At 39.9% G+C, this 24,977-nt stretch overlaps 1 protein-coding gene across 1 annotated transcript in view; it reads left to right on the top strand.

The window, feature by feature from the left end:
- Positions 1-24,977, top strand: part of LOC109989353 (CUB and sushi domain-containing protein 1) — a 197,989-nt gene that overhangs the window by 64,145 nt on the left and 108,867 nt on the right. Inside the window, exons 16-21 of the mRNA XM_065953146.1 lie at positions 3,863-3,979; positions 4,076-4,291; positions 5,844-6,032; positions 7,740-7,909; positions 17,551-17,707; positions 20,291-20,482. Coding sequence (XP_065809218.1) covers positions 3,863-3,979; positions 4,076-4,291; positions 5,844-6,032; positions 7,740-7,909; positions 17,551-17,707; positions 20,291-20,482 — 1,041 coding nt within the window. The remainder of the gene's footprint in view (positions 1-3,862; positions 3,980-4,075; positions 4,292-5,843; positions 6,033-7,739; positions 7,910-17,550; positions 17,708-20,290; positions 20,483-24,977) is intronic.

Here is a 24,977-nt window from a genome sequence, read left to right as displayed (position 1 = left end):
TGGAGCTTCAGGAGGATAGCAGAGAAAAACCCACATGCCACTTCCACTGAGAGTCCACTCAGCAAGGGTGTGGACATGTTGCGTCAATTTTATGGAGAAGAGAAATCATTTTTAAAAACTCCCACAGCCGTACTCAAAATAAGCCATGCATGCACATTAACAACAATGATCTTATTTACAGGAACCTCTCAAAGGCACAGTTAACATTTAAAGGAGCAAGCCAGAACTTTTTCCACCACCACACACACACACACACACACACACACACACACACACACACACACGCACAAACACTGCATTGCACAGTCACCAAGAGTCATTATTTTGATAATATCCTGTCAAAAAAATGACAACAACAAAATGAAATGTAGTCCTCCCGCAGGCATGCAGAGACCATTCCCTTCTCAGTGAAGCCACAGCGTCTGTTGGACCCAAACGGCTCGTATTACTCGTGTAGGTCAGCTAAATCACCAAACAGATAATACAAAACACTGGCTGCTCTTTTATGTGTCAGGGAGAACAGTGAAGGGGTGCAGTGACATTTCAAAACTTGCAGCGGGTGCCAAGACAACAACTTGTTAAAAGTGGCCAAAGTCACAGTATCCTTTTTAAAAAAAAGAAATGGCATGGCATCCCAGGAGATAATTAAAGATAGAGAAGAAAGAGAAGGAGTACTCTGCTATAGCGCCTTTCTTTCTATTTACCTTCCCACTCTCTGAAAAATAAGTCATTTATCTCTCTGTATCTGCAGTGTCACACTTCTCGACGATGAAGTCTGCCAGGCGGTGATTTAAAACCTTTGTTTGACTCATGAATAGTCTTACTTTCCTTCACATTCTTCTCTTTTTTTTATTCATTTTTGTACACTTTCTCACACACATACATTAACAATCTGTCTCTGTCTTCTTCTTACACACGCACAGAGCAGTCATGCACACTGAAGTATGCGCTCTCACGCACAGCGGATACAGTATGCGCACACAGACACGCAAACCTGCCTCCCTCTGCAAGGGTCATTTAGTCAGACAGTGTCCTAGTTTTAGCTGAATCCTGATGGGAGTTTTAAAAGGGGAAAAAAAACGCTGGCTCCTACAACACACATAAAGACGGCTCGTCAGAGGGAGAACAGCTCTCATCATGGCTACTCAACTCAACTCTTGCCCCGTTGAAATGTAATATGGGATGAGATGCAGAGACAAAGATAGTGAGAGGCAAAAACAAAGGAGCCCTATATCAAAACAGACACTGCAGGGTGAAGAAGCTAGAGGAGCTGCAACATCTGTCTTCATAAAGTTAAAACAGTAATTGTACAAACCTTTAATTAAATGCATCACCAAAGTGTTTATTTAATCAGCTGAGAGGGACTTTAGCACAACAATACGTATATAAAGCTTTAACAATCAGTCAATAGGGACATTAGCGGCGAAGAAATTATTTTATTGTCTTGGACTCGGTTAATAGTCTCGGATGTGTGTTTCATAGGCGAGAAAAACACTCCTTTTTTATTTTCCATGCCAGTCGAGCACCTTGAAGCTCTTTAATTGAATTAAATTTAACTGAATTGAGCTGAATAGAAGTGAAAGGAATGGCGGCACAGTGAGAGAGAAACAAAGAGTCAATATATTATCTTAGTTCAACAGTCTCTAATGCACTGCAGGCCGTCTTTTGTTCTCCATTAAGTTACTATAGTCATTTCTATTCTGCTCTATCCTAAATGAGTTAGTCCTGTTCTATACTGCTGCTCTATAGGATCCATGTGGAGGCTAGCTGTCTGCTAATGCACACACCGATCTCCCACTGATTTTTAACAAACCAGTCTCTCTCTTTATCCGTCACTCACTCCCTGCTCTGTTTCTTTGTGTTTGTACATGAAGGAGCCTGTCTGGTCGTCACCCTTTAATCTCTCTTTCTCTCTCTAGCTGTATGTGGAGGCTGAACTAAGTTTAGGGTTTTTTCTTCTTTTTAACTCTACTGAAAGGTTTGTCATTTTCTAATAGGTTGAAAGAGACATGCATTCATGCATACATGTTGAATGTTATTCTGTTTCCTTTCAATCAATCCTTTCAATGTTCCTCTACCACTAATGTAAATATTCAATGATATATTTAACAGGACAAGTTATAATTTGCTATCAAACTCTGCAGATTACATAGTCAAAATCAATTTACGTTATTATATACAACCTTTTTTTTTTACTTTTTGAAAGTCTTTTCCAAGGGGAGTCCTATCCAAGACAGGCAGCGCAGTTAACAAAGCTTCTGTCAAACACCGATCACTCATATATACAACTTAATATAAGATATATTCTACAATTCTACAATTCACTTAGCAGACACTTTTATCCAAAGCGACGTACATCAGAGAGTAAGTACAACACAAGCAAGGAGCTAGAAAAAAGGGAACAATGTCAGTTAGAGCAAACGATCAGCTTTGAGTCCGATTGGACACACAGGTGCTGTCAGGAAGTGACCAGAGGCAAAATACAACATTGAGGGCAGTTCTTGAGAGCTCTAATCAGTATAGAAACCATCTTATAAGTCGTCGTTATCAAACAAAAACAATCGTAACAACCATAATCATCATCAATGATATGGAGACCATCATCATTAAGTTAGTAGGGATTCATGAAAGAGCTGGGTCTTTAGCTTTTTCTTAAAGGTGCAGAGGGACTCTGCAGATCGAATGGAGTTTGGAAGTTCATTCCACCACCGGGGGGGAAGAGTCTAGTCAGAGACTTAGGACCCTGTTGTGAAGGTTGGATCAGACGCCTTTCATTGGCAGAGCGTAGTGGGCGGGAGGGAGTGTAGACCTGGATGAGAGAGTTAAAGTAAGGAGGAGCCGTTTTTGTCGCTGTTTTGTAAGCGAGCAGCAGAGTTTTAAATTTGATGTGAGCAGTAACTGGGAGCCAGTATAAGGAGATGAAGAGCGGAGTGACATGTGCTCTTTTAGGAAGGTTGAAGACCAGTCGTGCTGCTGCATTTTGTATCATCTGCAAGGGTTTGATAGTGCATGTAGGAAGATCTGCCAGTAGAGAGTTGCAATAGTCAATGTGTGATATCACAAGAGCTTGTTTCAGGAGCTGTGTAGCATGATGATATATGACAATAATACAATAAAAAGACAAAAAATAACAAATGAAATCAACCACAATAATAAGTATATGAGGCAGAGCATCTACAGCTACATGTGTCTGCCTCGAAGTTAATCAAACTCACCTCAAACTCGTCCCAATGAAAACAGTCTCAGTCTCAGGACTGTTAGAAATTTGTTCCAAGTGACGGGAGACGTAAAGGTTAACACCTTTATCCCCCGCTCACTTCTGATCTTTGGAACAGACCGTAAGACTAGATCCTGGAACCGAGGATTGTAAGTCCCTGTACTCTTCTGATATTCATTAAAATAGAAGTTAAAATATAGGATTTTCTTGTTAAACTGAAGGTTGTTGTTAGATTACAGACATTAATAATATCTGCCTTTGATTTACATAGTTAGCCATCTCGAGAATTCTTGCAAATTGCAGGTTCTGCGAATTAAAAGACCAACACATTTAATTTATTTGCAGCCTGCGAGGAAGAGTGGAAACTTAAATCAAGAAATCTGTTACATACATCAATTTTATGCTGTGTGGGAAATACATTTGAATGTCTTAATTCGTGATGACGGCAGCGCTTCGTTACGACACTGTAGCAGTATTACAGTCTGAAAAAAACTCAAGTGGCCTTCCTCCAAACAAAATATGTTTCAATCTTTTGGTGTTTTGATGCAGAGTTTGTTGAGGTTGTTGTCTTGACCTCAGTGTAAAAGGTTTTTACACTTGAATCTCATTTCTTTGTCTTCTGTCTCTGTCACTTTGTCTCTGTAGCCCTCTGTGGAGGCTATGTCTACGGTAAAACGGGTACAATTCTCTCTCCTGGATTTCCTGACTTCTACCCGAATTCTCTTAACTGCACCTGGACTATAGAGGTGTCTCATGGGAAAGGTAAGATGACACTTCAGCAGAAATAATGGAAACACCAAATCATTTGCCTTGATATGTATAACTGGTCAATCCATCCATCCATTCATTCATTTCCAGGAGTCCATCTAGTTTTCCACACCTTCCATCTGGAGGAAAACCACGACTACCTCTCCATCATCGAAGACGGCAACTTCCAGGTTCCAGTGGCTCGACTCACGGGCTTGGTACTGCCCCCTAGTGTCAAAGCAGGACTCTTTGGGAACTTTAGCGCTCAGCTACGTTTCATATCGGATTTTTCCATGAGTTATGAAGGCTTTAATATAACGTTCTCAGGTAAGAACAGAAACAGAGGTTTGTTTACATGGATGTAGCTGACAGAACACAATATTTTTAACAGTCAACTTTGTAGATTAAGCTGATATTGCAGTTTTTGTGAACGATATATTGAGGTTAAAGCATTAAGATATTAGCTTACTGAGGACCTGCAGTTACTGCTTCTCTTCTGAGCTAGGCTAGTTCACTTTAAAGCCCCCATGAAATTGAACTTGGAGAGTATCTAAGTGCTGTGTCGTGCAGTAATTGAAACATGAAAGACCCTAATCACAAATTAGAAGGCGGGACATGATATTGGGATTAAGTTGATTGGATCAATAAATTTAACAAATGCCTGAAGTGGCAAAAACTCAATAAATGAGGTTTGTCCTATTACCTCTCCAATATCTTCTTGTTTTTTACCACTTGGAAGAAACCAGGACAGTTCATCAAACGTGCAGACTTGATCCAAAATAAATCCAGTGAGAGATGTTTAAAGTTGCTGGTAGTTTAATTGCAAATCAAAGTAAACCAAATATACGCAGTGGCTCTAATGACCTGAGAAAAATGCATTGCCTATCATTTAACATGACTGCTGAGCCTGCGGTCAATGATGGTATGTGCTGTGACCCGTCTTCCTCTCAGGTGAGCTCTGCGCATTTACTTACAGATGCGCACACAAAATGAATTACAAATAAAATGCTGAAAAAATTTACAAATTATGCAAATATAATAAACTCAAATGGGGCACCTGCAACCTCCTGTTTTACAGGAAGAGAAAACCAGTTATTTTGATGTAAAAACGTCTCAGATAATGCTTTATTGAAATATGTTTTGAAGATAATGTCAGATAAATAAACATTTAACTCTGGATTAAAATCGGGAAAATATATTTTTCAAGGGGGCTGCAAGTGGGAGTAGCTTATCTAATTTAATATTTTTCTCCAATATGATTTTATCAAGTTAATTTTCATTTTTTGAAGGTACCAGCAACACTGTATTAATTAGCTTAGGCTATCTCACCAGTTAGCCATTAGCCAGAGTGCATATATGTCAGTCAGTCCTTTGGTTTTCTGATCGTACTACAAGCTTCTCTTCGGTTAAAAAATACACATATACGAAGTACAATTGCCTTGAATTTATTTCTGGTTCTGAATGAATCTGAGTGTATGTGTACATGTAACTATATTTACATTTTGTGTAACAACTAAAAACACCTACCTTTAATTCAACAGGAAATTGTCCTCTTGAAAAGACAGTACAAAAAGAGCAGACCATTTCTCGTATATTAATTACATTGTCTCGACATTGATCCACCATGAATTCAATACTTGGCAACATTTAGAAAAGCATCAGTGGCAAGGAACTATTGTCCTTTTAACAGGCAGAAACCTCGAGCAGAACCAGACTCATGTTGAACAGCCATCTGCTTAGACTGTGTCCAGCTCTCAGAGGGAGAGATGGAGAGAAACCAACAAAAACTATCACAGCCTTAGTCTTGGCTCCATGAACAACATTTGTGCAGTTCTGTTATGTTTTGCATCACTTCTCATTTATCTCTCTGGACGTACAGAATACGACTTGGAGCCATGCGAGGACCCTGGCGTACCGGCATACAGCAGAAGGATGGGCTTCAAATTTGAAGTTGGTGACTCGCTGGCCTTCTCTTGTTTCCATGGCTACCGACTTGAGGGTGAGAGCAAGATCACGTGTCTTGGAGGCGGCAGGCGTGTCTGGAGCAACATCCTACCGCGATGCATCGGTAAGACAGTCGACTCTTTTCCTGGAGTCCCAATGAAAGATAAGGAATTTTGTTTTAGAGGAAGTCTATAATTTGACTTGTTGGCATTTTACTGATTGAACTTTTGTTTAACACCACTGCTTTTGTACGGTACCCTATAAATAGCAATATTGTAACCAGCCTTTTAAAGGTATTTTTGCATCTAATGTTTATAGCTTCAGGGTGTTTTATCCTATGAGCGGCAGCTAGTAAAATATAACTTTTCAAATTAACTTCTCCTCTTGAATACGCCCAGAGGTATCAGCATTTTCCCAGGTTGTAATTCAGCAGTATTTTATTGCTAGCACAGTGGTAATTAACTATTCTTTGACTGGTTTGCTGTTGGTTTTATTTGCCGAGATTCAGCTGTTCGCAGGTTGTAATTTGCTAGTATTTGATGAGTATCAGGGCTTTCTTGGATGCAGGCTGGTAATTTACGAGAGCCTGACTGGTGGCTGCTGGTACTTTTCAAGCCCTCAAAAGAGCAGAGTGAAAATGCTATAAAAGCATTATATGTCAGGAGATCAGGCCTGAGTAAGAGGAAAGAAGAGCAACAGCAGCTGGTCACGTCAGTCGGCTTCATCTCTCTCATTCTTCAGCTCTCTGCATTCTCTTCTTTATAACCTCCTCACTGTTTCTTCCTCTCTCTTTCTGTATTTAGACAATCATCGCTGAGATAATTAGAGCATTAGCTGCTATGTGAAAAGTGGTAATACTCTGTCATTCGTTACTCCCCTTCTCCCATTTCTAATTTCTCCCTGCATATTTTTACAAAAAGCCCTCGTATGTTTTGGCTCATCTGTTAACTTCTTTTCATTCCTCTTCCAGCTCTTTGTTCATCCCTTTCCCACTACCCTCCATTCTCTATTCTCTCATTCTCGCTCTATAATGCTGTCTTCACCTACAGAAGACATTGAGTTGCATTCAATGGACATACATTTTGAAAATCCAGAGCTTACAATGATTAGTCCTTAGCAGAACATTTACAAACATGTGGTTTTGTATTTCAGATTTGGGCAGATTTGAACACTGCATGTATTGATTTCTCTCTCTGAGTTCCATGTTGTTCTTTCTTGTCCATCTCATTACTTCCTTTTCCATCGTCTCCCGTTTGAAGTCGAGGTGGTCCTCCTCAGAGGGAGTTAAAAGCCAGCTTCTCTTTTTTTTTTTGTCTTTTCTCTGCTCCTCATTAACATATGACACAACTCTCTTTCACAAATAGACTCTGATATCTGCTGCACCTGAAGATTACTCTGAACATTTCTATGAAACACCAGTTCTCACAAACTAATCCAGACCTGCTTTTTGTACACATCTCTTTCTTACTCGATTTTCTATACTTAATGTTTGAGTGCTCCGCTCTTAGAAGTGTTTTACTTTTCCTCAACCTTCCTTTTATTGTCTTATATGAGTGAAGCTGTGTTACACCAAATGATTCATTGTTATGATCTTAATTATTGTCGTCATGTCTGCTGAGTCTAATAAGGTTTTAGGTTTTATTGGATACCTACTTTTCTTGAATCTTTCTTTTCCAAGTAGACTCCTCTCTAGGCCGTTTCCCCCCCCCCCAAACAATGAGACAACCTGTACATTCTGACCGTTTGAAGGTAATTAGGTAGAGATGCCTTGATTTTGATCCACACTGTCACTCCCCCCCCCCCCCCCCCCCCCTTTCCTGTCTCGCTGCAGCGGAGTGTGGAGCCTCCTCACTGGGCCCTGAAGGTGTTCTCCTCTCTCCTAACTTCCCTTCAAACTATGATAACAACCACGAGTGTATCTACCGCATCACCACTGAAAAGGGCAAAGGAATCAGACTGAAAGCAGAGAGCTTCTCATTGCAAGATGGAGACTATCTGAAGGTACGTGTGAATACAAACGCATGCAAATTGGACACGCTTTGCCAAGTCAGTCAGTTTCACATATGCACTCCTGAAAATATCAAATATCGAGATCATTTCAGAAGGACTGCTCTGGAGATTCTCCTGTCCTGGCTGTTCACATATGCACCTCAAAGCGGTAGACAAGCCTTTCCCAAACTTAAGACTCCCACGGCACGCTTTGAAAATACAAAATTACTCTGGGGCCCATTATAAAATAAAAGTTATGACTACAGCTATCACTTTCAGTAGGGGTAAATTATTGGACATGACAAAATTATATTATGGCAAGATAGACACAAAAGTTTACTAAACAGATAATAAAATTTTATGTGGTATTGACACACCTTACTAATTACTTAAAGGGTTGACTCATGGTAAATCATCATTATTGTGATATGTCTTTTATTTTTAAAATTGGTGGAGGGCTTTTCGAGGCCCACCTGCAGTACCCACACGGCCCACCAGGGGGCCGCGGCCCACACTTTGGGAAGCACTGCGGTAGACTATTCCTGTTAGACGGGAGGGTGGGGTGGGGGGTCCCAAAGGAAGATGAGACATAAAAAAAACTAGATGAAAGTAGCGGCCAAAGCAACAGAGTCCGTTATGCAATGCCATAATGACAATATTTAACTTTATATCTATGCTATGTGTAGTTCAGCAGAATTATAATGTCAACAACGGAGCGGAGAAGAACATCCTGATGAACAGAAAACTTAATGTAGCCGTTTAATTACGTGCACTGTGATCGTAGCTGTCCTGGGCAGACAGTCTTCGCACTGACTCCAGTCACAGTGAATGTCACTTCCCTCTCCCATTGGCTCGAGGTGAATTCTCTGGAGAATATCCTGCTGTGTTCTCACATCAGCTCACTCAGACTTTCTGCATAAAAAAAAACTAGGGGTCTGACAGGAGAAACTCTGGGTGAAGTTGCAGTGAAAAATGTGGCTGTTTCCGTTCACACATACAGCTCCACCTGTGAGTTTTTCAGGAGTTTTCTGCCAGTGTGAAAGCCCCATTAATTACAGATTCAGAGACACACAATGCACTTACAGGATAATAGTCATATGCTTAGTTGTGTATGCTTTGACATGCATGCTAGGAAACAATTTAATATGTTTTGATTATTTGGAATGATGCTTCAAAGGAAATGTAAATCGAGGTGTGGACGCTGACACAGTTACATAATGTGTCACCCAAGGAACAAAGGAAGTGTTTGGTGTAGTTAGCGCTTAAAGAGCATCAAATAACACAATCAAGGATCAGTGCACTGTTTGCATTAATAAAACATTTCACTCATTGCATCACTTGGCATGGTCCAAGTCTTTTAATTTAATTTAGTTGTAAGGATTTAAAAAAGAAAGCTCCAAGGGAACAGAGTCATAAATCATCTTTAATTTCCACTCCGTAGCTGCTGTCTGTCAGAACTTTTCTAATTTGGGAGAAGGCAATAATCTATGGCAGTCTTTGTTAGGTCTAATTAAACAAATATTTGGCAGGTTGTTATGATATCAAATTACAGATTATTATTTTTTTTTTACAGTTTAAAAGATTGTAATGCCAATGGCATGTTTTCACTGCTCAAAGACATCACTGCCGGGAAAAAAAAAAAAATAAGAAGCACGTCCAGAATAAAAAACCTCATCAATTCATCAATCAATCAATCGATCATTTTTTAAAATTCCTTTAGCGCCAATTCACAACAAATGTTTTTTCAAGACATGACAAAAAGAACCAGGTAGAGGCTTAACTCTTTTGAATATTATTTATAGAGACACAACGTTGATCCAACATGAGCAAAACATCTGGTAACATTTAGCAAAGTAGAAAAAACCTTTGCACATCCATTTATTAAGACAGGTGTATAGGAGAGCAATGTGTAAACTCCCACACACTGTCTAACTTGCTAACAAACATTTATTGGCAACGTTTCATTTCTGGACCTTCTGACCTTTAAGACTTAGACTAATGTTTGTTAGCATGTTAGACAGTGTGTGGGAGTAACAGGCAGAAACCTCAAGCAGAACCAGACTCGTGATGAACCCTCATCAGCTGCGACTGTGTGGGGCTTGGAAAATGGGACAAAGGAGTAATAAAAAGATAGAGATAAACAAGCAGAGCAACAAAAACAGCTAATAGAGGGGCACAATGAGCTGCATGATTAAAGGACATTTCTTTAATACACCAACAGTCAGGGAGGTGTTCTTGCTTTATCTGCTCCCCTTTCTCTGTTTGACATAAAATCAAAGAAGAATGTGCCAATTTGTCATTCATACATTTCCTGTCTTTGTAGTCAGTATTCATTTTTCTGTCAATTGTTCCAAATGTAATCATCTAGGCCCCCGACATTCTGAGAGGTGTCAGTAAACATACAGGGCTTAATTACTTGGCTGGTGCGTGTGAAAAGTTTGAGGATAATCATTAACAGCTTCACGGTCTTTGAATCCTGAGTTGAACCAATCTGTAGTTAAATTGTATTAGCAAGGTTTGCCCCAGCTGTTAGATGGGTTAAACATTGTTGTAAGAAGCATTGACATCCCTGCGGGGGTTTATTACCCGTGTTCTCTATTAGTGCTGATGGTGCTTCTGCTGCAGTGGCCATCCACGGCTGAATAAATAAACAGGAAGCAGAGGCACAGAAGGATCAATTCGACTTCTGTTAACCCTCTAACAAACTCACCGCAATGGTATACGCTTGTTTTTAAAGGTTAGGCTGTGTGTCTGTGTATTTTTTATTTGTACTTTTATTGGTTTTAATACAAGCTAACACTAAATAAGATAAGTTGCTTTAGAACAGAATGCTAAACAAAATGTATTATTCATGACTCTCTATGCCGACCAATAGGCAGAAGTGTAAGAGATACTGGGAAGCTTGAACTGCAATATTTTATTGTTTTTTATGTAGTCTTATTGTGCCCCCTTAAACACTTTACAGCTGTCACAATAAACAGTATGTAAAAGAGATTTACTGAAATGTTTACATATTGCACAATTCAATGTACATATTTATTTACGTCTGAAGTGCAGAAGAATTACAGATGTTCCCAAGCCTCATAATTCCTCTTTAAGTCCTCTCTGTGGTACATGTGCCTATTCAGTGTCTGTAAGGAGCAGCTTTATGAGCTTTCTTTACCGTCTTCTTGACGCCATCCTACAAAAAACATCTAAGTCCTTGTCTATTCACAATGTCCCTTAGCCGTATTAGGCCTGAGGGCATGGTTAAGCCAGTATGTGGTTGGAGTGTATTATCAGTATTAGGCCTGGAGCATTGGTTGAGCCTGTCGGTGGTTAGATTGTATTAGCGTGGCTTTTAGACAAGCATAACATCAGTGTATGAGGTGGAAGTGTTCCCAATGGTCTAAGTATTTAAAAAAAAAAGAAGAAAAATCACCTTAAAGGAAAGGTGACACCAAGATGGTTAACAAGCATAAACAAATATTGCTAAGCAGTATTCTCCATCCCTGTGAGTGTCCTGGAGAAAGGCGGGACATAGAGCCGACGACCTGAGTTTCTTAACATGCCTCTCGTCATCTCTGTGATTCAATAAAAGGATGCGACGACAAACACTGGGGAGAGAAGGAAGGTATTTCCAATTTTCTAACCATACTTGTGTTCTACTCTGGGAAATGTTCATAATAATGACGTTGATAAATTGATTCCTTATCAGAAAATAGCACAAAGCGGGAGAAGAGAATACAGACAGGGACTAGAGATCACAAAAGTTAATGAGCACACACTGGATGCTAACAAAGCAATCAAAAAGTAATGACAGGCCCCAAGACAGATTGGAATGGGAGGAAACATCACGTTCAACTTAGGGCGAAAAAAATATATATATATTTTAGACTTTCTGATAGTTTGGATCCAAATAAGTAACTTTTTTAATTAAATGAAAAGATCTTTGCAGACTTGAAGAAATCATCTCTTTCAATGCAGTGATTTATTAACAGTAATATGAACTACCCTTGTGGTAATTGTTCCAGTGGTTGTAAAGGTCATTATTACTATGTCTTTGTGTTATTGGACACAGTCATGTAGATGTAAGTGTTGGTTGGATATTTTTCCATTCAAACTGGTAAAATAATTAGAAGGAACCAGTTGGAAAAGCATCTTTTTTATACCAAAAGTTTTTTCACAATTATTTTTAGAAGGGTGAGGCCAGTTGGAGATGTTTCAAGTTTTTTTTTGCAACACATAATTCTTGTTTGAATTGGATGCTTACTATTTAAAGGCTTTTTATGCAATTTTTTGATCCAGCAGATGTCGCCCTTGAGCACCAGCATGAAACCAAAACAACTCACGGTGCATTGTTGTGTTAGCATGCTAATGCTAGAGATATTTATTATGCTGTATCTTCACACTGCATGTAAATCTAGAAACACAGTTAAGCAGTAAGTACAGTATGTTATTCTTCTTTTCTCTAGTCCCTCAATTAAACAACTTTTATACGTGAGGGGAGGAGTCAGCCGCCGTCCCGGCGATGTAAACAAACTGAAGATAGGACTCTGAAAACTCTGAAAACATCACAGACAGTGGGACTCGGGTGTCACACTCATTGTAGACAGTCATGACTCACAGAGTTACTTTCAGAGGATATACTTGATTTCTATTATATTTAAGTGTGAAAAATCACATAGAAAGCCTTTAATCGAAAAACTTAACTCATGAATGTATAAACACTTTGGAGATAGGTAATATCTTTTTTCCATTTGCTAAACTCCAAGGCAAAAATGTAACATTTTAAACCCATTGATGGAAAGCAGTGGTTAGCAGAAAGCTAAGTTCCCCCCTCATTTACATGAACAAAGCATTTTTCCATATTGGGTTAATGGACATTGCTTCCTAATGGGTATACTAGCTATAGGCTGTAGAAATAAAGTCTCCTAAATTATTAAGAAAACAATCAAACGGTTTGGCAGTTTGACATTTTCTGCCAGAGTGTGCATCATTTTTCAACATATATTTATTTAATAGTCAGGGTAATGGTTGAAATTGCTTCTGTAAAAGAAGACATTATTTAAAAGAGGTGTTTGATCTGGTGTAACTATCTGTTTAACAGTCGCCTTGTGAGCTGGTGTAGACATGAGCTTTTATAAGGGCCATGGCTGGTAATGTATATGTTTGTTTATTCAAACTTTCCCAAAGAATTAGCATAAAGCATAACACAAACTATAATGAACAGGAAGGAAAGCCCCAAAGTGCCACTTAGGCGAGCAATTAGCATGCCACTCCCCTGTAGGCTAACGGTAATGGAGCTAATGCCTTTAACTGCAGCTGAACACTGAACACAAACCATTTGTTTGACAGTTACGGCGAGCTGTAGGCTAAAATAACATATGAAGGAGCTCATTACAATTCCTTTTGCCATTGGCTAAGTTTTCACACTATACTGTCACCCAAGAAAAAGAGGCTAACCGAAGCCCAATACGCCTTAGCTCATGCTTTTGATACATTGCTGGACCGAATGTACTCAAATGCACTTAGACCCCGGAGAGAAAAAGAAACAAAGTGGGGGTTGGAGAGAATTGTTCTGTGAAAATAGAGGTGGTAGGTGAGTAAGCGAGATAGAGAGAAAGAGAGTCAGACATAGAGGGAGAGGAGGGGTGGCAGATGGTGACATGTTGATTTATGAGCTGCAGGGCGTTTCATTAACCATACTGAGTTTTACTGAAACAGAGGGAGGAGGGAGAGAGAGAGAGAGAGAGAGTGGCGGGGTGATGCAAATTTAGGGGACACTGACAGATAGAACGAGAAGGATGAAGAGAGGGAGGAACGAGAAGGAAAATTAAGTTTAGGGGAGTAATGCTGCACACACACACACACACACACACACACACACACACACAGTGATACCACACTTCTTTATTTAAGCTTTTACTCATTTTCACACTGTCCTCTCCCCCTGTCACTCTATCATCTTAATATTTATGTTGTCTATCACATCCACACTCTCCAGCATACTATAGCTGCTGCTTTGCTTTCGTGCAGAGGTGTCTCCTCTGACTGGTAATGCATGGAGAGATAGAACGGTACATCCCCTCAGCTCTTTGTCTTTGGCATTCCTGCCACCTGCCGACCTGTCACCACCAATCTGTGGAGGTGTCCCTAGCTGCCAAATATAAGCAGGCACAGTTCACATTTATATCCCAGCTGTGAGTTTGTATTATGAGGTGCTTCAGAGTCCTAATTCTCTCCTTCACACTGCAGTCAAAAGTAGACTGCACTTCCCAACTATTACTATACTGCTTCTCTACTATTCAGGTTAACCCTTAATGCTGCTATAAAACTGTAGCTGATACGCTATTTCTTAGAGAATTTCAAATGTATGATATATACTTTATACCCCTAAAATCTTCACATCCTAAACTTTAAGGTAATGTCAGTTAATGATCGATAGTGTATGAGAGAATTTAGGTTTTGTCGGGGTGAAAACAATCTATGTTTCTGCATCTGATTTTATTTTTAACTTCTTTCTGACAACATCTATAAATTTACTCTCCCAAATGTTTTATTTTTTAGAGTTGGATCAAGTTGATTAGCAGAGTTTGTTTCAATAAAATTAATCTGAAAACTGAGACCATTACACTTGTTCAGTAGGCCTTTCAACGACTAAGGATTTAAATAGCCAAACCTGATTGGTCAGATTTTGCCTCTAGTCGACTTGTCGAAAGTTTTGTTGTTGTTGTTTTTTGCGCTCATTGATCGACATTCTCATTTGAGAATTTAATCACATTATTAAAATATTTGTCTTCTCATCTTGGAATAACAACTTATTCTATGATAGGACTTGATCAATATTTTTTCTCACTCATTAAGTCTGCATTAATGTGACCTTATAACCATATTACACATGTTTAATACAGCAAGCACACCTACGCTGACGGCCCAATGTGTGTGGTTCAGACCAGCAACAAACAAACATTTTAAAACTCATCATTTGAAGATTTACTCAGCTCTCCTGATCAAAATAATCCACCAAATGACTCCCTGCTGTTTAAATTCAGTAGTCTATGAAATTCTCTAAATATGGATAATGCTGATTCTATCAATACTTCAGGGAGATACCAACATAGGCTATGAGTCATGAATTATTTGGAGAAAACAGGCAGATCTATGTGAAACAAACATATCAAAATCAGGACAGATCAATACAAATCTTTTTGACATCAAAGCATGTTTGAGTCTTATTTTGTAAGTAAGAATATTAATACCAATAGTCAACATGTTACACTTCAAAGAAAGTGGGGAGGCTGCTTTATAGGACATGGAGAAAGTTGCCATTCTGACAAACGTTTCTGCAAACCAAGATTTCCTGTAGCTAAATTGTGTTTGCCCCGCATGCAGCACTTGTGTTTTTACCTCGACGCACATACTGTAGCCCAAAGATTCAATCAAGAAAAGTTCAGCGTTGACAGAAACCATCAATCTCCCACAGATGCCCAAGTTTACATCATGATGGAACTGCATTCAAGATTTTTGACAACAGAAAAATGTCCAAAACAAGTCTCATTATGGAAAATATCACATCCTGTTAATTTGAAGAGCGGCTTTTCAAGGTCTTTTAATTGTCGCAATTTATTTTTCCCAGAGTGCTACTGCTCTTTGTTTGAATATTCAGTTTAAATTGATTATATTTTTCTGTAAAATAAGAATAAAGTCGACAATGGAGCATCAAGTTATTGTGTCCAGAGTTAACTTTTTTGCAATTAACTGTGTCAGGTTTTTTTTGTTTCCAAAAGCCAATCTGTTGATTAACTAATGTCAAAACTGTTATTAGAACCCATAGACTGTAAACATTAATGGACGAAGCCTTAGTGGCGTCACCCATCGGTTACTACAGGGGGTTCCGGAGGCTCATCAGCACCACCCGCCATGCTGGAGATCCTGTCTCAACCTAACTTTCAGTCAACCTAACTTTCAGTCAACCTAACGACAGGCTGGGAGCTGGAGCTGAGGCGGGTTTTAAGCCTAATGACGAACCGTTACATCACGCCCACCTGTCAATCATGTCAGCTACGCGCCTAACTATGGATAACACATATCGTTCATAAAATCAAAACAGAGCCATTAGAAAAATAATCTGCCACAGTATGTGATTGCCCCTGAGGACAATAACTAATCAGACCTATTTTGTTTTTTGTACCAGGCTCTAAACATGTTTGTTTATGTAAAAACTGGCTTTTTTGGCTGTGGTGCGTATGTGACTCTCTGTGTTCCTGGAGCCAGCCTCAAGCGGACACTCATTGAACTGCAGGATTTTGCACTTCACATAGGATTCATTTTTCAAGACCGGTTGCCGCTTGGTAGAAGTATGTTCTAGTGACAGCAAAAGTAATTTAAAATACGATTACAGAGGGAGTGCCTAGTGTGCCCAAATCCTTCAAAAGGACACGGACACTGTTTCAGCTGTTTGATGCTAAACCAAGCTCAACATCTTAGGTTGCTAAGTTGCTAAACTCTAGCAGCCATTACTCCATCCTCCATATCTGCATGCTGTACTGTGCTCATTAAAAAAAAAGAGCAGCGACATGTCTTTACCAAAAAGGCAGATTGAATTTAGCAAGAAGGCTAAAGAATTGATATCTTATATTATACTCTGATATCCTTTTTGTGATATGCTTATTATTTTTACAAGTGAAAGAAGGAAATGGAGATTACAGAGAGAAGAAAAAACAAATCCTTCAATATAAATGCAGACCAATGTTGTTACTGTGTTTAAAATCCGATCTTTCCTTTCTTCACTCGCGTCCTTTTAACTCCCCTGCTATTTTTATACCTTCTTTTTATGCTTGACAACACCTCAAACCAAGTCACAGGCACACGTTAATTGACCTGCTGTTTCTGACCCAGTGCTAAAGTAGAATGAGAACACTGGTACTCTGGGCTTTTACTGGGGATTTCTAGGAAACACGCTCGTTAATGGCTTCTTCTGTTCAAATGAACCCACTTTAGCGGCATCATTTTGGAAAATATAAATAAAATTGGAACACTTTTCTCAGCTGGAGACAAACTGAACCGTGAATAAGCGCCTTTTTTTATTTTTCACTGAGGGCTGTTATATCCCCTCTGCCGATGCACAAATCAAAGACATGCTCGAGTGTACCGCTTCCCACAGGTGCTAGACGAGGATTAAACGGCTAAATACAAAAAAGTAGCACTCCAACACTTCTCATTGTCACAAACACCTTTGTAAGTTGTGTTTCAACACTCACTGGAATTGCTGCATAAAGATTTTGATGGTTCAACATAAAAAAAGGGGGGGGGCTTCTTCAGCTCTGCCTACTGTTAAGGAGTCCCTTAACAGCTCAACTTTACTGCAATATTTTGGCTCTGTCTTTGAAGTCTTCTGCAACGTCCATGCTGGTACAAAGTTACTAGACGCACATTGGGCTTCTATAATGCCTTGTCTGCATTCAGAAAGGAAATGTTGAATGGCAAATCATTATGTGTTTGCAAATACAGCAGCAGTTTTGGTTACAAGACTCACAGAATGTTTAGTGCCCTCGTATAGTTTCAGACCTGGTCGGCAGGGCAGAAGTTTAAACCTCCTTCATTCCAAACACTTTGAACCTCATATTTTTATTCATGCTCTGCTGCCCTGTTCCATGTGTTTTGATTGACAGGCGTATGATGGAGAGAACACTTCATCCCGTCTCCTTGGCAACTTCACACATGACGACATGATGGGGCATGTGATCAACAGTACGTCCAATCGCTTGTGGCTGGAGTTCAACAGCAACGCCTCGGGGACCGATCCGGGCTTCCGCCTCACATACACAAGTGAGTAGTTAAAAATGTTTTAACTGAGATTCACATGATAAGACCCTGGACAGCATAACTAATCTCTCATCTATATTTACTGCTGTGAACATTTTTTTTTTTTTAAATGGCCGCATTAAGGTGGAACTAGCTCACACTGGGACACACACAGTTATCAGAGAGTTATTGCTTAAATTTTGAGTAGCTCATCATGGAGGCTCTTGTGTAAGGAGATGATTTTAATTGAAAACCAGAGTGGTAGTGATTGTGTTAGATTGCCCTCATGAATATATCCTGCATCTGCTCTGTGCCTCAGTCAAGTGATTCTTCAGGGCTACATATTAGAACAAAAAAAAAACGTGTCATGTAGTACAAAACTCTTGAGACTAGTCTTTCTCCGTCAGCACATTACCAAGCTTTTTTCTTTTCACTTCTGACAGCTGCTAAGAGATCAACCATCACTTTCCGCAGCAATGTCTGTTAAAGGTGAAATCCACGGTGCAACGATGGCTTACCACCTATTAGGAAAAATGCAAATGAGCAAATTAATTCTTGAAACACTCACTTTCTCTCAACAAACGCTTACACACCTTCAAGGCTTTAAAGAGTATTTTAAGAAGGCACTACCAGCTGTTGTGTAAGTCGAAAAGGCTATTAGAGGAGCATTTATCAGCAAGCCGTTAAAAGGAGGTGAAAAAAGAAGCACATCTGGAGTGGGAGTGCTGCCGGACGGAGGGATGAGGTAACATAGGTATACGGATACTAGATGGATGCATGGTATGTCAGTTAAACCATTAGACAGCCGTTACTCTTCGAGTCATTAAAGTGGAGAAGGTGACACCTTCTGCAAAGTTCTGCAAAAAAGGGTGAGCTGATGGACAGATAAGAGAGATTGATAGAAGGTGTTAAAAGGGAAACCGAGAGAGAAATATCTAGCGATGGCTTCTTAAGTAGGGTCAGGGACTGGGTACAGCATCTATATGATACCCAGTGTTAGACGCTATTTTAATCGAGCGATAAGAAGTCAAACATCAGAGCACGTCGTTAACAAGAAACGTTGACAGAAGAGCGATGCAGGAAGGGGTAGAAAGTGGAGATGGCTCACTTCAAAAGTTTACTTGAAGATAAAATAGTGACTGAGAATAAAAATAAAACCTGTAGTCCATTGACGCCATGATTCTTTTAAGAAATTGCAAAAATATTTATTTTATTATTTAAAAGTGTAATCAATTGATTTAGGGACGCCCTCTGGACGCCTTTTTTTCTTTTTAAATACACCCAGGGTACTTGTGCCCTAATGAAACATTGCAACCAAAACAGCATTTCCACCGTCAACAGACCCAGGCTTTGTTTATGCAAGCTAGCCAGGTTGTGTCAATGCTGATATTACCTACCCTACCTACCGTATGGCCTCTTCTGGTCCCCACAACTTAACTGTGTAGAGTAGACTGATGGACAGCAAGAGCTAGGACATCACCAGGGTTGTCTAGTGTAAGTCTCCCTTCACTGGGGTTTCATCCAATTAGTCCCATGACAAGTCGGGGCAGCTGGACAGTGAGCTCCATTGTCACAGAGCCAACCCATCTTAATGCCAGTTCCTACTGTCCATCACACCCACATGCAGAACTCTTATACCTTACCTACCCAGGTTCTGTACATGCAGGCTCCAGGTAGTGACGACTACATGTTTCTAGTGTTCTTACCTCTCAAAGCACTTTAACACTACATGTAATTTCCACCCAATAATACACATAATCTTACACTGACTGCAGAGGAGGCTGTGCAAATTCCCCCTTAGTGTCAACTTACTATGCAATGGACATCAATTTAAGGTTCAGTGTTTTGCCACAAGGGCACTTTGACATATGTGGACTTCACAAGCTGGGATTGAGCCACCAACATCTTGATTGAAAGACAACCAACTCTGCCGCTTGAGCCTCAGTCGCCCGAGAGTTTATAGATGTGATTTACTGGTAATTGTTCTTTACTTAGTTATTTTCTTTTCTTTACTCAGGTTGGACATATTTGTTCTAAGGGAGGACTTTGTTAGTCATCAGTGGCTGATCTGAGGGAAAGTAAATGTCTAAGTGACATTGCTGTTGTGTCCCTGTTTATTCAGCCAGGATAAAGGCTTATCTTCAAAACACACAGAAATCCTATGCACTGTAATCATTCAGGTGTACACTATATACCTCCCTCCCAAAATTGTTTCCTAAGAGGACAACATTTTCAGATCATACGTATGTTTGCACACACTGCTCACCATGCATCGTTAGAGCTTTGAGGAAATGTAGAAGCACATATATTTTACAAGGTCATATGGCACATGCGTACAGGTAAAATATGTGGAAATGTTTACTGCAGCTGTCATGCAAAGTTCTTTTTGCATCAAAATGTAGTTTAACTTTGAATATCCGCAGGAAACAATGAAATCAGTGGTATTCAGGAGAGGGATCATATGACCTTATGTCCTCCTGCCAGACACCGCTCTGAATCACCCTATTTGTTTACACAGTGTTGTCACAATACATGACTGTGGAGACCTAATCTGATAGTGTGTGTTTGTGTACCTTTGTGTTGTGTTCAATGTGTGTCTCTTTCTAGGTTTTGACCTTGTACGCTGCGAGGAACCAGGCATCCCCAGTTATGGCTATAAAATCCAGGACGACGGTCATTTTGCCAACACTTTCGTCCTGTACTCCTGCAACCCCGGATACAGTCTCCATGGCAGCAGTACACTAACGTGTCTGAGTGGGGACAGACGTGTCTGGGACAAACCGCTTCCGTCCTGTATCGGTAAGCACGCCAACACATGTTCAGGTTACAGGAGCATCAATAAATTGGAATAATGAGAGCTGAATCCACTGGACATTTTTTCATACTATTAAGTCAGAAATATAGCAGGAAGCAGCAGTGAAAGCTACTGCAAAAGAGTGTGATGGTTAAAAAAAATAAACCTGAGCGAACAAGTGATTGAGTCAATACAGGTGTATTCTGTCTGATTCAACACTGTGGGAAATTACTAATTCAACACAGTGCATCAAAACAGCCCTTGAAGATCCATCAACCTGTGCACACAAGGCTCTCTGTGCTTGGACAGCAGGTTGTCACCAGCCAGGAGATTTTAGTGCACCTGGCGTCTGGGTACTTTAAGGTTGGCATGGTTGTGGTGCAAAAATAGGGGATGACAGTCTAAATTGAACTTTGATGAATTTATAATGTAAGCCAAGCTACTTTCTTGTACCCTGAAGATGCTGGCAGTATTTTATGTCAAGGACTTTGACAGATACATTAGCTTTCTCTTCTTTTCTCAGCATGCACAGTAAATAGAATATTCTATCAGGAGGGACTTTTTCACGATGCCAGAGAGTGACATGGTTTTAAGGCAATATTGATTCATCAGATGTTGTTGAAGGTTTTCAAACCGGACACTACACACTCACTGAAAGTGAACTCATGGGGTTTACTGTTACAGCACGAAAGTGATGACTACAACATTTCTTGCTTTTATGTCAACGTAGCAGCAATAACGCCACCTGGAGAAATTGAACTGTTCACTAAGCTGGTTTACTTTACAACTGCTCAGACTGTGATCAAATGACTAATGATGATAGAGATTACTTTGGGACTAGGGGTCACATTCTCATTTTATCTAAGTCTTCAACAGACACTACAGAGAGTAATTACTGTACATGAGGGTGACAGTTTATTATGAATGTGACAATATTAAATGCCAAACATTGAGACAGCTGATTTAAGCCATAACCTATATATAACATTGACGTAGCCTCAGTGACGTCAACCACTGGTTTCTATAAGTGGTTTTTAAGCACAACGTTGCTATGCAGGTAATGCTGTCTCAAACTAACTTCCAGGCAAAGAGGTGGAGCTGAGGCGGGCCTTCACCCTCCTGGCAAACAACACACCCACCTGTTGTTGGAAATATTTGAGCTAATGAAAGTACCCAACACAAATATAGGTTTAGTCAATTTGAATTAATTTAGATGTTTTAGTGTAAAAGTTCTACATCTTGTATCTTTAATATAACCTAAACAGATGACTTCTGAACAAATTAATTCAACATACAGTTTTTTTTACCAATAAAGAATTGAGCTATTCAGACCTAAACGAGGCTGTAAACACATTTATATATCTGCTGTATAAAGGGTATTTTAACTTGGGGCTTTTGGAGTCGGCCTCAAGTGAACGCTAACCTGAACAGCAGTTTTTTTCACTTCCACATTGGCTTCAACATCTGAGAAAACACCAAAGTGCTGTTATTCCTATTGACTTAATGAGGTAAACAGCCTTATTAAGGGGTGTCGTAGCCTGGCGGTTAGTGCGTGCGCCCCATGTACCCAGTCCTTTAAGCAGACGACCTGGTTTTGAATCCAACCTGTGGCTCTTTTCCTGCATGTCATTTCCCACTCTCAGTCTCCCTGAGTTCTAGCTCAATGCACTGTCCTATCTCTAAAATAAAGACATAGATAGCCCAAAACTAAACCTGAACAGCCTCATTGTATGGAAACACAAGTCATGTCAATATATTTGTAAAAAGGTATTTAAAACTGTTGTTATGTCCTTTTAAAGTCTTATCAATTGAAACTGTAAATCAGACTGCATTTAAATAAATATTAAAAGAGTTCTAAGAAAGCCTTTGAGATCTCCCTGGAAACATAATATAATAATTAGCTGTCTAAGTAGCTGCTGCTGTGCACTTCCACAACATCAAGGTTGTATTTTTCTGACAGTGAAAATGGAGAAAATAAATGTTTCTCAGTCGGCATATCTAGAGTATATTTGAATATTTCCCAGGTTTTGAGGTGGATGAGCTGCCAGAGGGCAGATTTAGCTTTGGTTGGCACTTGGCAGCTCTTAATTAGGTCGGAGAGGAGTGTGCCAAACGTTTCAGGTGCTGTGAAATGCAAATTTTTTTTTTATGTATTTGCTTACAGCCCTGTGAAAGTAGTTTTGTGTTTTAGATATAGCATGTGCAACCAGCCACTCTCGGCCTCTGTTGTCATTCAGCAAACACAAGTGAAGCATGAACTCTACAATTGTTTATTTGTATTGTTCCTAAATAGCTATGAAATCCTTGGAGCAAATTTGCCTTTTGTAAAGCCCATAATTCCTGCTTGTCCATAAATATTTTGTGGCTTTGCATATTTTACACATTAAAGCACTTTTCCTGTAAGCACTGCTACCTTGTTGGGTAGATGTGGGCACTTGGCACTTGTTAATTTGGAATTCCCCGCTGCAGAGCCAAACCTTGTGTCTCTGTCTAACCTGCCAGCACACCTGAGCTCTCCTAGGCGGGACATGACCTAATGTGGTTGCTAATGGCAACTGAAAAGAAAGTGTGTGCATGTGGGTATGAATGAGAATGAGTATGAATCTATTGGCTAGATGTGTGTGTAAATCTCAAGGTGTGAGTGTGTGTACGTACCTCAGCAGTCAGTCAATTTCTAGCCGCTTTGTTGCTGCTGCATTCCAGGTAAGCAACCTGCAGAGTGCTTTCCGGCAGAGCCCCAGGCTTATCACCTTTATACCTAACCTTGTATCTCCCTCATTTTTCTGTCCTTTGGGGCGTTTGGCGATGACTGTCCCCCTCCCTGCCTATCTGCATCCGTCCTACATCTACATGTATGAGCGTAGAAATGGCTTTGCCTCAGGCTCCATGTATAGTCTTTCAGAGTGGTTGTCTATTCATACAGAAAACACACCTTTTCCTTTACTATGCATGTACGTGTGTCTGTTATTCTCTTTTTTTTTTTACATGTCAGGATCTCTGGAAAGCAGATGTCATTGACCCACACTCACTATTTTTTTCTTCTTATATGTGTTTGGGCCCGTAACCTTTTCTACCTGCTTTCCATGATAATACACAGCAGAGACGTTGCCTTTCCTCTATTTTTTTCCACTAGAATGATTGAAAGAAAAAAAAAAACTGGTTATATTGTGTGAGTGGGTGTGTGCATTCAAATGTGAGCATGGGCTTGCATAACTGCACAAGTGTTTTCAAGTAAGTGTCTGGCCTTGTGTGTGTGTGTGTGTTGTGTCATTATCTGCTTCTCCCTTTATGTTTTTTTTTTTTTTTTTATGAGTGTGTGGTTCGGTTCATTCTGCCTGGGGTAATGCAGCAGCAGTAAGTTGTCATGGTATTGTAGATAGCAGAGCTGTGTTAATAGCGCCCTCTTAACTCACACAAACATACGACGCGCATGCTGACACAGAGCCTCCTCTTCACCACACTGTTTTCTAATCAGCAGCGATCTGCTGGCTCAGTGGGCAGCCATGCGCACCTTGTACTACCATGATGAGTTGAAATGTGCTCCCAGCCTTTTCCCCTGCGAGCTGCTATCTCCCCTGCTCCTCTCCACTGAAAACAATGTAAAAATAACACAAAAAGTCTGTTCTCCCTTGTGCATTAAGCAGCTTTTTTTTTTTTTCACAAAACTTTGAACACAATAGGGAGATCCCTAAGGGGAAACAGTCATCAAAGTTATTTGCCAACCTTGAAACCGTAAAGCAGGAGCTCGGGAAATTCAAGGTTGATTTAACGATTCAAGCCTTTCTAAACCAATTCTCATTTAAGTCAACCTTCACACCTCACAGTAATTCACGGCAAAAGAAGAGTGGCCTCTCACGGAGAGGAAGTGAAACAGTAATAGGGAAGGAAAGAAGATCAAGAAATATGATCCAAATTATCTGTTTGCTTTGAAAGTAGAGCTCTTCATATGTTCAAGGTGGGCAGAACAATCAATAACTGACCCATGGAAACCCTTTACCTGACCTGAGCACAGGCTTAACCAATCAGAATGTGCAACAGCAGTGGTTCTCAACTGGTGGGTCGGGACACAAATGTGGGTCGCAGAGCCAATTGCAGTGAGTCGCAAATGTTTGTCTGGAAAGGAAAACGGTGTCAAAATGTCAGAGTACTTTATTAACCTGTTTGTTTTGATCTGTCTCTTTGTTCTGTCACATGTATTGTACCATCTGAGGTCCAAAATGTAAAAGTTTTCATTAAAGGAAGAATGTGCAACATTTTACACGTAGAAGATATCAAGTATCTCCTCTGTTAATGTCTCTGAGTCATGACGGTATTGTTGTTGACCCTGTGTTTACATCATGTTTAAAGCTGTTTTAGTCAAGGACAAGAGAAAAAAAGATTAACATACTCACTGCTTATTTGGATGTCACGTATGTGTGTTTAGATCACGGTCATTCTGTGTCAATTTATGTGCAATATGAAGCTATGAGTTAACCAACGTGTGCTAACATTAGCCGGCTA

Source organism: Labrus bergylta, chromosome 3, assembly GCF_963930695.1.
Source record: "Labrus bergylta chromosome 3, fLabBer1.1, whole genome shotgun sequence".
Classification (NCBI taxonomy): domain Eukaryota; kingdom Metazoa; phylum Chordata; class Actinopteri; order Labriformes; family Labridae; genus Labrus; species Labrus bergylta.
The sequence above is the reverse complement of the archived record's forward strand: the minus strand, read 5'-3'. Positions and strand labels throughout refer to the sequence as shown.